We start from the raw sequence: 14,708 nt of genomic DNA, 5'->3' as shown, positions 1-14,708 counted from the left end.
AACTCAACTTCTGGAATCTTCAGTTCAGCTTGCCTATCTCCTTCCTTTTCCCTACAGAGGGTCTACAGAGGATGACACAAAGAGTCTACAGAGGGATATAAACAGGTTAAGTGAGCGGGCAAAAACTTGGCAGATTGAATGTAAGGTTGGAAAGTGTGAAGTTAAGCATTTTGGCAGGAAGAATAGAGAAGCTGAATATCATTTAAATGAAGGCCACAGAAAGCTGCAGCACAGAGGGGTTTGGGAGTCCTCGTGCATGAATCCCAAAAAGCTGACATGCAAGTTCAGCAAGTAATAGGGAAGGCAAATGGAATGTTGGACTTTATTTCAAAGGAAATAAAAATAGGGAAGTGTTGTTAAAACTACACAAGGCAGTGGTTAGACCACACCTAGAATACTGCAAACAGTTTGGTCCCCTTATCTAAAGAAAGACGTTCTGGCTTTGGAGGCAGTCCAGAGAAGGTTCACTAGGTTGATCCTGGGTATGGGGGGATTTTCTTATGAGGAGAGGTTGAGTAGGTTGGGTCTGTACTCATTGGAATTTAGAAGAATGAGAGGCGACCTTATTGAAACATAGAAGATTCTTAGTGGGCTTGACAGGGTAGATGCTGAGAGGTTGTTTCCCCTTGTGGGAGAGTCTAGGACCAGAGGGCATACTCTCAGAGTAAGAGGTTACCCATTCAGACAGAGATGAGGAGGAATTTCTTCTCTCAGAAGGTAGTGAATCGGTAGAATTCTTCACCGCAGGGCTGTAGAAGCTGGGTTGTTAAGTATATTCAAGGCTGAAATAGACAGATTTTTAATTTTAGTTAGGGAATCAAGGGTTATGGGGAAAAGGTAGGAGAGTGGAGTTGAGGATTATCAGATCAGCCATAATCTCATTGAATGGCAGAGCAGACTCAATGGGCTGAATGGCCCACTTCTGCTCCTAGGTCTTATAGTCTTATGGTCTCTCTCACTTGTTCTTTCTCTCCCAGTCATGTAGAACCTCTTGCTGTAAAATTTGGCAGTATAGTATATTTTCAGCACTGTGGGTGCTGTGTCAGGTCTAAAATAACAACCAGGAAACATATGAACATTTCTGGTGCTGACAGTATCAGAAGCCATATTGGGTAACACAACGTAGAGCTGTGAATGTCTGCTGTACATATGCAGAGTAGGCAGATCATGACATCAGTAAGTGTGTAACAATGATTTGACTCTAGTGGTGCCATTTTGGAGCTCAGTGCTTCAGCTAACACCCTCTCTCAACCTCATGTTCAACAGCAAAATAGGCCAGTCAAAACAATTTAAAAAGATCTCTTTCAGATTAGTTTCTGATTGGTTTCTACAGGCTCTTGCTGCATTTGTAGAAAAGACTTGGTGATATGCATTGCTATTTAAAGTTGCTGACGTTTACTGGGAGTAGAGTGGCACACGTGAAGGTCTTCGTTCTGACTTTCAGGGTTGTGCTCGGATCACTTGCTCTCAGGCATGGCTGCTGTATGGCAAGGGAGAAAGAGCGGAGACAACACAGAGGAGGACCAACTGCTCAAAGAGAAGAGAGGAGCAGGAATAGAAAGGCTTTCAGCAGGAGGCCATATATGCCCAGGATCTTCAAGTAACAATTCTCCTACCTTAACCTCAGAGGAGAACAATTTGTGGGCTGTCTCCATTTCACTAAAGAGGTGGTCTTCGTAACCTGCTGCCTGTTGCACACAGTCCTGCAACCTCAGAGCAGGGCAAGGACAGCATTGCCAGTGGATGTGACGGTGATTGTGATTATGAACTTTTTCACATAGAGATCCTTCCAGGCAACATCTCCAACGTCTCATAGATTGCTGTCCATTGATGTTCTGTATTCAGAGAGGGGAATACGTTGCATTCATTCTTCCTATAAGATGCAGGTGAAGTGAACATGTGGCTTTGGCATGATAACAAGCTTTCCTATCTTGCAATTTGCGATTGAACACACACACATCGTTTTGCGGGCTCCATGTGTAAATTCAGGGATGTAACACATCTGCAAAGGGGTTTGCTCAATGTCCAGTTCATGTGCAATGACACACAGTGCATCAGACACATCAATGCCCATCATCCCAGTAATAGTCACGATGCCTTTGCAACAATTCACTGTCCCATCAGCATTTCAGCTACCACAACAAATCAGAGGGTGGCAATAGGAAGATTTGGACCATCCAGTGACCACCTGGCTTGTAACTCTGGTGCACAACCCATGCACAATGGACAGAATGCATATAACAAGAGCCATGTTGACACATGAAATATCATGAAGCAGAATGTTGGGGTGCTTAAGCAATACTTCCACAGCTTGGACCACTCTGGAAGAGCCCTGCTGTACTCTCCAGAGTGCACATCACGATTCACCATAGTTTACTGCATTCTGCACAACCTCAGCATCAAGAAGACACAGCTAGTGCCATCAGGTATATAGTGAGCAGCTGAGGAGAGGAAGAAAAGAAGAAGCAGGAGAAAGGGATTAGGCTGTCGGTGATCAGCTGAAGTGACTGGTATACCAGTGGATGCAAGCTCAATTTCCCATTCAACAACAGTCCAATACCTTCCTTTCCCTCTGTTCCTATCATAGCATCTTCTTGTCCACAATGCTGCAACAAATGCCACCACACAACAAACATTTTAAACTAACTTGATCAATGAAATCATCTGATATTCCAATAACAAAGTCAACTGTTCACTCTTTTTCATTCTCTTAGTGCCTTTCCCTGGCCTCATGCTTATAGACAGTGCTACTCCAGTGGCTGCAGCACAGCTGGTGGAAAGCTACTGACTTTCACTGAACGAGACTGTAGATGGATCTATAGGACTCCTCAAAGAGCTGCGGTCTCGAAGGCCCAGCTTTGGACCATCTCGGCATGGACGATGTAAGTCTAGGTTGGCTGGCTGATAGGCAACATCAAGAGCACTGGCAGAGTAGCAGTGGTGGGAAGATAAATGCTGTCATTTTATGAAAGGACAAAGGCTCCACAAACCCAGTGCCACACTCCTTGTGTTGGCACCTTAGTAATCCTAGAAATCTGTTGGCGGACAGATTGGACAACTGTTGTGAGAGCCTGCACGTTCCTCCGAGAACTGGCTGCCATAGCGTTGATTGCAGGAGTCTGAGCTTGCATAGGAACAAGCTGAGCCTAGCATGGCTTCACAGGAGTCTCAGCTTCTATGGCAGCAAGTAGACATCAAGTGGCTTCTGATTGTGTTGCAGTGGAAGCTGATAAATCGACCATCCCGGTTGAGTCCACAAGTTGGTAATGGATTTGGCTGTCAGTTTCATGCTGTAAAGGAGGGCTTCAGTCTCTGTGCAAAGCTCTGTGCAAGGTTGCTGTCGGACACATCTGCTTGCCAGCAACTGCAAGATCTCTGGCAGGCCTGCAGAAGCAGCAAGATTTTCTGTGTGCATATCATCAAGTCTTCATCTGAGTCCTCTGCAGCAGAACCCATGTGCAGAGTCACCCTCCACTGTCCTTCCCCCCTCCCCTGGCTTCAGGCCACTCTTATTCGGTGTCACCCCACATGCAGCTCCTGCCTCTAACTAGTCCTCTATGATATACAAAGTGTCTGTATCTGAATTAGAAGCTGCAGGTATGAAATTTGAATGATTGTGCTTCTTCACCATTATCGCCTCATCACCCTCTTCCACTTTTGCTCTTTACCACTGTCAGGCCAGGCTGCAGTTCTTGTGTATCTGGAATGTGAAAGGCTTGAGAGTAGGGTTGCAGTGAGAGGAGGTGGGAAGGGAAGAAGATTTGCATGCTTAGGCCATTTTCAGATTGTAAATTGGAAGGCAGTGTTGGATGAGAAGGAAGTGGGATGTAAGCAGGAGAATTAGATACCAGAATACCATTATCTACAATCCTTTCAGCTCCACTGCTGGCCTGGTTCAGTCATGGCTGCTGCAATGATGGTGACTCCATCGGAGTGAGGACATGCAGCCAGGCCTGTCACTACTACCCACCCCCCACACCCCCCACTCACCACCACCCCCACACCTCCATCCCCCTTGCATTCGGTTGTGCAGCATTTTGTCCTACAGGAGAAAGGAAATGTGTAAATGAGTGTGGTGTCCTGCATTTGGTAATCTGACTGCCATGACTGAATAGCTGGCAGTTTGTGAAAACAGTGAGATGTGGTCAGGGGTGGGGGGAGCTTACAACAGTGTTGAGGATGAGAGGGTGCGGTTAAGATCTAAATCTGAGGCTTGAATCATAATTGATAGAGATTGTTGGCAGATAAATTAAGGGCTGATGGTGAATTGAGTGATGTCTGAGGCTGGTGGTGCAGTTGTAAGGATGTGACATTTGAAGAGCAGTTACTGGCCTTGACTACTCATTGTCCGCTGTATCTTCCACTGCCTCCACAGTGACTATCTAGAGGCTCCCTACGCTCCCTTTGGGTAAAGGAGCGCTTTTCTCCTGGTTATGTCCTGCATCATGACCTCCGATGATGCACAGAGAACCCTGGAACACGCTGTCTGCCCTGTTGCACCATTTATAATTTTGCTTCCTGCTTGAACACACTTGCTGCAGCCAGAATGTGCCCCCCTCCCCTCCTCCACCCCCTCCAGCTGTTTTAGGTAGTGCAGGAAATCTTTAAATGGTGGCTGGAGTTTTTGGGCCCAGCTGGCTTCGGGTGTCATGGCGGGCAGAAGTGGGTGGGGGGTTGGGGGTTGGTGGGCGGAAGGGGTTTGGTGGGCGGGGCGCGGGGGGGTGGAGGGGCTGGTGGCGGGGTGTGCAGGGGGTGGTGGTACAATATGCTGAAAATTGATTTCACACCATTGTGAAACCAATTTTTAATCGTTCGCTTCACCTGTCAATGGTGGGCCACGCTTCCCACCGTCACACGTCAAAAACCTAATTTTAATACTTTAGCATCTTAATGTAAGCCCAGCTCACTGGAAACATCCCCCCCATTCCCTGTGTTGGATCATCCAGGCACTTTGACATGTTTCACAACAGCACACACAGAAACGTGTACCTGACGAGCTGCACTTCATTCGGGACTTTGAGGTTTGTTTGCCCACTTTGCTTTGGGCAGCACTCGCAGTCATCAGTGCCAGGCTTCACAGGCAGAACCATGTCACTTTTATGGGGGGTCACGGGCAGGTCTCTACCTACCAGACCAGTCAGAAGGCTTTTCAATGGCTGCAGGTCTAGGGCTTGCTTGGGGGAAGGGGAGAAGTGGCCTCAGGCAAGGATAGAGGCTGCAGGATGAAGGCTGTACTGGGGAACAGGGGTATCCCAGGGTGTGTGTGGGGACATATGTTGATCTGTGCAAGTGGCCTCAAGATGGTGAGGGCTGAGGAGGCAGTCTCCTGAGGAGATGAAGCCAGATGGACATGTGAGGGTGTGTGTGAGAGAATGGGTGATGATATCCCTTGAGCTGGCAGTGAGTGAGATGCCAGTGAATGTGTGATGGCCTTGTGAGTGTGTGAGTTTAGAGTGATGGGATGGTTGCCTTACCCTGGCAGCACAGATGAGATCATTCATCTGGATGGTGAACCTCTTGTGTGCAGCATTGGTAATGATCACTTCTGCCACCTCCTCCCAAGCCGGAGTGGTGAGACTGATGGGCCTCCTGCAGCCAGAGCAAGGGTGGAGAACATCACAGTGGGCCTCCACGGCATCCAGAAGGTGCCACTGGGATTTGTCACTTAACTGGGGGGGAGGTACGCTCTTCTTGGCTTTTGGGGCTATGTCTTCACCAGAGCAGTCCTGCACTGCAAGCATTGAGAAGTGTGCACACGGCTGCAGTTAAAATAGTGCCCTGCCTGAGGAAGCAGTGAGGAATAGTGTGGCGGACAAATCAGAGGCTGCCCGCCAGCAAGACGGCATGTTTCCTGTAGCTGCATAAGTAATGAGGTGGGAATGGGACAATACGGCTTGAAAACCCACCATTGCAACCAGCAAGTAAAACAACTTTTTTTCCCAACTTAGTACAAATCTGGGGCGATTCTGCTCAGTGTATCTCACAATTGTACACCTTCTACTTAGCCCTGCAGCACTCAGCAGCATGCTTAGTGATGCCTGCCTGAACAGCCTAACTAGGTAATTCCAGAATTTCTGGTTTTCATTTCAGATTTGCTGCATGTACAGGATTTTGCTTTTTTAGTATGAACATAATAGTCTGGATTTTTTATGACAGCAAAACTGTCAGCACTCACCAGCATCATTCTACTGAAGCTGACAGCCACTTCTGGAGTCTTCGCATATATGCAGTTAAACAAGAGACTCCAGAAGCTGCTGTCAGTGATTGTACAATTCTCCGGAAGGTGCGCTGTTGAGGTTTCCCAGACCAATTCAAAACGATCAAAATTACAAGGGCTTCCACTTTTACCCTGGGCTGAGTTTTACCCTTGTCAGGCGGGCATGGTGGGTTGACCCGAGAGCGGTCACAAAACCGACTGCTGCCCGTGATCGGGCCCCAACATTAATTTCACACTTGACGGCCAATTAATGGCCAGCCAGCATGAAGCTCATGCTACAATGCTGAGCTCTGGGGGTGGGAGGAGAGCAAGCCTTCTGCCTCAGGGAGCTGAAGATTTTTAAAATCAAAAATAAAACGCTTACAAATGTTAAGAACATGTCCCCTCAACTGACTCTGTCACGTGAGCAGGGACATGATATACATGAGATTTAAACATTTTTTTATTTTTAATTCCTGTTGGAAACCTCATCCTGCCCGAGGATAAGGCTTCATAAAAAATCCAAAGGCCACTTGGCCTTTTCACCCACTGCCAGCTGAACAGTTGTGTTTTGAATGTTTCAGTCCATTGTGGGGTTTTACTTGGAGCTAGCGTATTTGGTCGCTGCCTTTGTCCCTTCAGACACGGCGTGCTTGGCCAGTTCTCCGGGCAGCAGCAGGCCCACGGTGGTCTGGATCTTCCAGGAGCTGATAGTGATGCACTTGTTATAATGGGCCAGGCGGGAAGCCTCACCCATGATGCACTCAAAAATATCATTCACAAGAGAATTCTTGATGCTCGTGGCCTTGGAAGAGATGCCGGTGTTGGGGTGAACCTGCTTCATCACTTTGTAGATGTAGGTGGAGTAAGTCCCCTCCTCTGACCTTCGTTGCCTCTTCCCAGCCTTTGCTAATTGTTTCTTTAAGGCTTTCTTGGCTCCCTTGTTGGGAGCTGGTTTCTTCTCATCAACCATCTTCAGTTGACGGGCAGCAAAAATTCGATTTAATTAATTGACTAAGGGCCTTAAAAGGCACTGTTGCCTCTTGCACACGCCCACAGAGTGAAATATTGTGAGGGTGTGCGATAACCTGGGGACCCTCGCCCAATGTTTTCGTGCACTCTTTTACTCTCATTCAGATCGGGTGCACGCCTGCCCCAACAAGAGAAACATTCTGCCCACTATTAATCTTGCTGCAAAAAGCCTAAAATAAGAACACGTGAAATAGAAGTAGGAATAGGCCATACAGTCCCTCAAGCCCACTCCGCCATTCAATAATATCTGTTAGCTGATTGTGGCCTCAACTCCACTTTCCTGCTCCATAACCCTCAACTCCCCAATAGTTCAAGAATCTGTCTGTCTCAGCCTTGAATATATTCACTGACTCAGTCTCCACAGCGCTCTAGGGTAGAGAATTCCATAGATTCACAAACCTCTGAGAGAAGAAATTCCTCCTCATCTCCATCTTAAAAGGGAGACCCTTTATTCTGACACTATGCCTCCTAGTTCTAGATGCCCCCTACAAGGGGAAACTACCTCTCAGTATCTACCCTGTCAAGCCCTCTCAGAATCATATATTCTTCAGTAGGATGACCCCTCATTCTTCCAAATGCCAATGTGTATGAGCCCAACCTGCTCAACCTTTCCACATAATGCAACCCCTTCAGCCCAGGAATCAGCCTAGTGAACCTTCCCTGAACTGTCTCTGATAGATTCTCTCATCTTTTCAACGGATGAATGTTCAGCAACAGAAAATGATTTACAGTCTAGCTTGATATCATCTCATGTGTGACATTAGGCCAAGTCTTGATTTGCATAACCAATTGCAAATACTGTATACAAAGTCAGTGTTGGAAGGATGGATGGAGGCATTGGGTTTGCACCATACTCACTTGTCTGGAAGGCACTTGACACTGTTCTCCTCAAATGTCAAAATCACTTGATGACAGAGACTTCTCAATTTGGGTCTGTCCAAAGTTGTTTTTTCCCAAGTACTCAGATACGTCTGCAAGCTCTGAAGTTAGCTTTCAGATTTTCTTTAATATATAAGTTTGGGATGCCCTGTGATGCAGGTTCCTGTGTTCAGTTGGCTGTAGAGTATTTATTGCCTTTGGTATGTGGGAATCCTCCATGCGAACCATATGACCGACCCAGCGAAGCTGAGCTCTGATGAGCATACTCCCAATGCCAGGTATGCGGCACTTTGCGAGAAGCTCTGTGTTGGGGATTTAGTCCCGTCACTTGATCTTGCAAATGGATCTCAGACAGCAAAGATGGAATGCTTCGAGTTGCTTCTTGTGATGCCAATAGGTTGTCCAAGTCTTGTAGTCATAAAGAAATGATGTAAGAACCGCTGCCTGATTGACTGATCCTTGTTCTGAGACAGGTCTATGAGTGAGCCTGTCAAGTGCTGAGCTTGCTTTGTCAGATGATGGTTGATTTTGTCATCCAAAGCAGTGTTATTGGAGAAGATACTCCCAAGGTAACAAAACTTCTGTACTGAATGGAGTGGTGTGTTGTTAATAATGACTGTGGGGTCTTGGAGTACACAGCCAGGAATGGCTTGATACAAGAACTTACTCTTCTTCAGACTTATTGTCAGGTCAAAGTGTTCAGATGATGAGTGGCGTTTGCTTGTTTCATGATGGAATGGTGGCCAGTGTGATGCAAAGTAGTACATTATCTGATGTCTTTTCTGTGACCAATGGCACCAACCAAGGCTGTGTATTAGCTCCTGCTTTGTTTGCCATATATTTCTTAACCATGCTCCAGTATGCACTCAAGGATCTTGACAAGGAGTACCCATGCAATTCAGGACAGACAACAACCTCTTCAACTTGCTAAGTCTCAAGGCTTGCACAAAGATTACTGAACTACTACTGAGTGAACGCTTGTTCACGTATGACTGCATGCTCATAGCACATGCTCCGGAGGACATATCTTCAGCTGCTTGTTGATCACTATGCCCTAGCCACAGAATACTTTGAACTGTCTCTGATGCTACTAAAAGTTGAACCTTGTGAATGATGTGTAAATATTTTTTCTGGACATACTAAATTCATAATTATTGAAGAACAGCCTCTCTGGCTCATAAAAGCTGATCTTATATTTGTGGAAAATCAAATGTTTCTACTGTGAAAAAATATTCCACCTTTTTTTTAATGGCCTGTAACTTCTGAGCTTCCGGGCTGGGTGGGTACTCCAAAGATGCGCTGGGGAACCCCTTAGCAGTTCCCTGGTAAGGATTGCCCAGCAATTGCCCAGGAAGTTCAAACTTCCATTGGGCAATTGCCCTGCGTTCAGAAGCATCCAAAAGTATGATATAAATCGATGGTCCTGACTGACTTACAGTATTAGTTACCCAGAAAAATTTAGAAGAGTTAAAACCACTTCTAACTCCTGGGTAACTATGGTACTTACCCTTCCCCCCAAACCCCCCACACCATGGGACGCCCCCCAGCCCCTGGCTCCCCCAAGGGACTGCCCCAACCACCTGACCCACCCACCCCCACTGACTACCCCCCAAGCAGTGCTACAAAAAAGATGATGTGGCTTCCTTACCGCTGATTCTCCAGCCCTCGTCTGAAGGCCTCAGGTGCTGCCATACATTATTCTTGCCCGGCCTGATTCTGATTGCCACTCCGCCGAAATTCAGGCCCATTAAATATATTTTTGAAAAGTTTAAGATATTTCAGCTTCTGCCTTAATTCTATGGGCATGTTCCAATCTTTATTACAAAGTTATAAAATATATTAAAAAGTGAAGGATAAATTGCTTCTAACTTCCTTGTCTGCCATCAGAAAGAATTCTTCAGTGTGATTGGCTGCTTATTCTGTTTGATGACATTAATGTTGTTGGATGTCTGAAGATCCCCTTGACTTGGCACCGGAATCAAATTAAGGTCAGAAAAGGTGAAATGCACACCACAGAGATCACAAGATCTTTGTGGGCAGCTTTCTTCGAGGTCAGTGTCAAACAGAGTTCAGTGGCAAGCGCCATTGATTTGCCACTGACCCCGCAAAATCCAAACCCTTATTGGTGACCATTTTGGAACTGCCCCCACTATTAGGATCATGATTCATGACTTAGATGTTGGGAGAACAGTCTGCTGTTGTGATTTTGATTTCTCGGTGTTTAAACCTTGAAAAATCATAAAAGCATGACTTTATTTCATAGAAGATCAATTTGTTGTCCTACATTCTAGTGTAAGTTATGATAAGTGAGCTCAAAAGCATAAAACAAGCCAAACATGGGCCTAAAGCTTAAATCTGCTAAACCAAAACTAGTCTAATTGTGGAATAAATACCATCCAGCCAAGTAACGAATGTAGAAATTGGTGTTAGGAGTGTTTTCAAAAATCATAAGATCCACACGAGGCAAGCTGAACATTCACCCAGAAGATGGAAAAAATATCCAGGAAAAATTAAAAGAGTCTAATTTTATGATTTGTATTGTCAGCAGGAAACCTTGTCCGGTAAGAACATAATTGTGTAAAATCATCCTTCATTTTCCAACCTGAAGGAACAGAAGCCCAAACAACCTATGCAACTTTCGGAAGCTGACATTTACACGATTTTTTACAATTACTTTTCACCATGCTTGCAGTCAATGCCAGATAATTACAAATCTGAATTTCAAAGCTGCAAAGTATTTCCCATTCAATGGGATTAGTTTACTGCAGCAAAGGCCACACTCATACAGAATTTTGATATAGTTATAAATTATTCTGGATTGTACAGGTTAGTATTGCTCAGCAGACCAAATTCACCTGCAAAAATTTCACCTTGAACTCCCACAGCACATTTAGGAAATCTGGTTGCTCCTATATAAACTTCTTGTAGAATATTTTTCTTTTTGATTTAGCTGCTTAATGAATGGGCAGTCCTGCAAACATTTGTAAATGGGCTTTTTTTTTCACCATACATAGAAATGTTGATCTAAAGTAACTCAGTAAGTCAATATTTCTTGGCAAGCTGATTTTGCAAAAATCAAAATTCAGCACCATTATGGGTATGCTCCACGTTGGGCCAAATCTTGCTGGAAAAATAATTCATCACCCACACAATTATGAATGCACAAATTGGCCAGCCATTCAGCAGATGAAGGGATATGCCATTCCTTCTGAATCACTAGAACTTGCTGGTCAATTTGCTTTCACACAAACAGTGTCTCACCCTTAAACTCCCCATTATTTTCTAAGAACATCTTGGATTTGCTTATTAATTGTTCACCAGTTAAGGTATATAAAAAAGTGCTCAACAACAAGATAATCGTTACCAGAAATTTTTAACATTGATTGTGCATTCAATTGTGCTCAAAGCAATCAGTATATCATTTGACATCACAAGGTGTACTTTCAAAGGAGTTTTGATCGCAGAAATAGCTGTGATCGTTTAATTGGCATCTTTTAACACCATGGCTAGGATTTTCCCGTCGGCGATTGGGGGGGCGGGGCCCGCGCTTGCCAAAGCATAAAATGACGCGTGGTGACGTCGGGCAGAACTCCTGATGTCACCGCGCCCCATTTAAATTTTCAGGTAGGCGGGGACTCAGCAAAATCAGCTGTGCACCCACTGATATGTCAATGACCAATTGAGGCCATTGACAGAGTCATTTAACTAATTAATGGACCTGCCTGTCCAACCTTAAGGTTGGCAGGCAGGCCAGGAGCCCTGGTGGGAATTAGAAAAAGCATGAAACCTCATCCACGGGCGGGACGAGGTTTCATGTAGGTTTTTAAAAATTTTATTAAAGTTTTTAAAAAAATTATGGACATGTCCCAACTCATCACGTGAGGGGACATGTCAGAGAATTTTTTGTTTTCTATTGAACATCTCCCCGAGGCAGCACTTAGCCTCAGAGAGAGGAATGCGCTCTTTCGTGCACATGCACAAAAAAGTGCACTCTCAGTTTAGGGAATCCTCCCCCCTGCCCACACAGGGAGCGCATGGCCCGCCCATGTAAAATGGTGCCACACCGCCGATAGGACTTGATTGGGGAAGAGGGAGAAGTGGTCTCAGGCAAGGGAAGATGCTGCAGTGTAAGGGGAAGGTGGGTATCCCAGTGTGTGTGTGCATGTTGATTTATGCAAGTGGCCTCAAGAAGGTGAGGGCTGAAGAGGCAGTCTCCAGAGGAGATGAGGCCAGATGACGATGTAAGTGTTTGTGTGAGAGAGTGAGTGATGATGTCCCTTGAGCTGGCAGTGAGTGAGATGCCAATGAATATGTGATAGCCCTTGTGAGTGTGTGAGTTTAGAGTGATGAGATGGTTGCCTTACCCTGGCAGCATGAATGAGATCATTGATCTGCACTGGATGGCCAACATCTTGTGTGCAGCATTGGTACTGATCACCTCTGCCACCACCTCCCAAACCAGGGCAATGAGACTGATGGGCCTCCTGCAGCCAGAGCAGGGGTAGAGGACATCACAGTGGGCCTCCTTGGCGTCCAGAAGGTGCCCCTGGAATGCATCACTGAATTGGGGAATTGGGCTGCATTCTTCTTTGCTTTTGGGGCCATGTCTTCACCGGTGCCGTCTTGGCGCCCTGCGTGAGGAAACTGCGAGGTAACAGCATGGCGGGCAAATCGGAGGATGCACACCAATGAGACAGTGTGTTTCCTGTGGCTGCATAATGAATGAGGTAGGAATGAGATGATATGGCGCAAAAAGTCACCATTGCGGCTGACGGGTAAAACGTCATTTTTCTTGCCTGCTTACGCACTTAGTGCAAATCTGGGATGATTCCGCCCCGTATCTTTTTATGTGGTCTATGAATTGTACTTATATTATGTTATGTGCTTTCCCAAACCCATTCTTGACTCTCATCCCCAGGAGGTATTCTGTGTGTGATAGTATCTTGTAGGCCCTGCTCAATGTGTGCAATTTCAACATGCGTGTACAGGTGGTTGGCAATTTCCTCCTGAGGACTATCATAATGCTGGGAGCTGGCGGTTTGAGTAAAATCTGATAATTGATTCAATAATGGAGAATGTTTTATGAACATGCAAATTAAGAGCAGGAGTAAGCTACTGGGCTCTGCGAGCCTGCTCCACCATTCAATAAGATCGTGGTTAATCTGATTATAAAATCCCGCCTACCCCTGATAAATTTTCATCCCATTGTTTATAAAGAATCTATCTACCTCGGCCTCCACTGCCTTTTGAGGAAGGGAGTTCCAAAGACTCGCAACCCTCTGAGAGAAAAAAATTATCCTCATCTCTGTCTTAAACAGTGAGCCCTAGTTCTAGATTCTCCCACAAGGGGAAACATCCTCTCCACATCCACCCTGTAAAGATCCCTCAGAATCTTATATGTGTCACTTCTTACTCTTCTAAACCCCAGTAGATACAAGCCCAGCCTATACAATCTTTCCTTATAAGCCAGCCCACCCATTCCTGGTATTAGTCTAGTAAACCTTCTCTGAACTGTTTCTAATGTATTTACATTCTTCCTTAAATAAGGAGACCAGTACTGTACATAACAATATCTATACTCCAGATGTTGTTTTGTCAGTGTACTCTACAACAGAAACATAACCTCCCTATTTTATATTCAATTCCCTTCACAATAAATGATAACATTCTATTAGCTTTCCTAATTACATGCTGTTCCTGCTTACCAGACTCTTGTAATTCATGCACTATGACACCCAGATCCCTCTGAATCTCAGAACTCTGCAATCTCTCACTATTTAGATAATATGCTTCTTTTTCGTTCTTCCTACCAAAATGACATTTCTCCACATTATACTCCATTTTCCAAATCTTTGCCCACTCACTTAATCTATCTATGACCCTTTGTAGCCTCCTTATGTCTTCTTCACAACTTATTGTACTTACCTTTGTGTAGCAACTATACCTTTGGCCTCTTCATTCAAGTCATTTATATAAATTGTAAAAATTTGAGGACCCAACACTGATCCCTGTGGCACACCACCCATTACATCCTGCCAACCAGAAAAAGATCCGTTTATGCCTACTCTCTGTTTCCTGTTAGCTAGCCAATCTTCTATCCATGCTGTTATGACCACAGCCAGTGTTAATTGCTACACAAAGCAAATGCCAAAGTGAAACTTGGCTTACAGGCCATACCCCTTTTTTTTGCATTTTGAAAATGAGAAGAAGATGTACCAATCACAGCTAAGAGGTCCAGTAACACTTCTGGAATTTTAAAAATTAAAAGTAAAAGTTTTATTAATAAGAATAAAAGAAAACTTAAGGATACAAGATTACAGTTACACAGTTAAGGTTAGTCTTACAAACATTCCGCCCAAAAAGTCTCTCCACTTGGTCAGACCCACAAGTAAACACCTCCCAGGCAACACTCCTTTATTGATGTTTAACTATAAGGAATCTAGTAATATTACTCAATGCAAACTGTTGTAGCTTAAATAGAGGCATACCACATGACCTCTCAAATTTCTATCACTCTACTGTGGAATCCAAACTTCAGAGTAAAACTGCTTGTTGCACCCAAGACTTCTCTGACTTGACTGGATGGCTGGTTCAAATGTCA

The 14,708-nt window shown here is 45.0% G+C and overlaps 2 protein-coding genes across 9 annotated transcripts in view; one reads left to right on the top strand and one right to left on the bottom strand.

Annotated features, from left to right (window-relative positions):
• Positions 1-14,708, top strand: part of sgcg (sarcoglycan, gamma) — a 1,081,295-nt gene that overhangs the window by 249,525 nt on the left and 817,062 nt on the right. The gene's annotated exons all lie outside the window — the stretch shown is intronic.
• LOC121283882 (histone H2B-like) lies at positions 6,795-7,169 on the bottom strand. Its single transcript, XM_041198684.1, has one exon. It carries the CDS (start codon positions 7,167-7,169, stop codon positions 6,795-6,797), a length of 375 nt encoding a protein of 124 aa, XP_041054618.1.

Source organism: Carcharodon carcharias, chromosome 11 (assembly GCF_017639515.1).
Source record: "Carcharodon carcharias isolate sCarCar2 chromosome 11, sCarCar2.pri, whole genome shotgun sequence".
In the NCBI taxonomy this organism is placed as follows: domain Eukaryota; kingdom Metazoa; phylum Chordata; class Chondrichthyes; order Lamniformes; family Lamnidae; genus Carcharodon; species Carcharodon carcharias.
This window is presented reverse-complemented; position numbering and strand designations above follow the sequence as displayed.

Coding starts and splice junctions, on each gene's coding strand:
- LOC121283882 (XM_041198684.1), bottom strand. CDS start 7,169: ATGGTTGATGAGAAGAAACCAGCTCCCAACAAGGGAGCCAAGAAAGCC.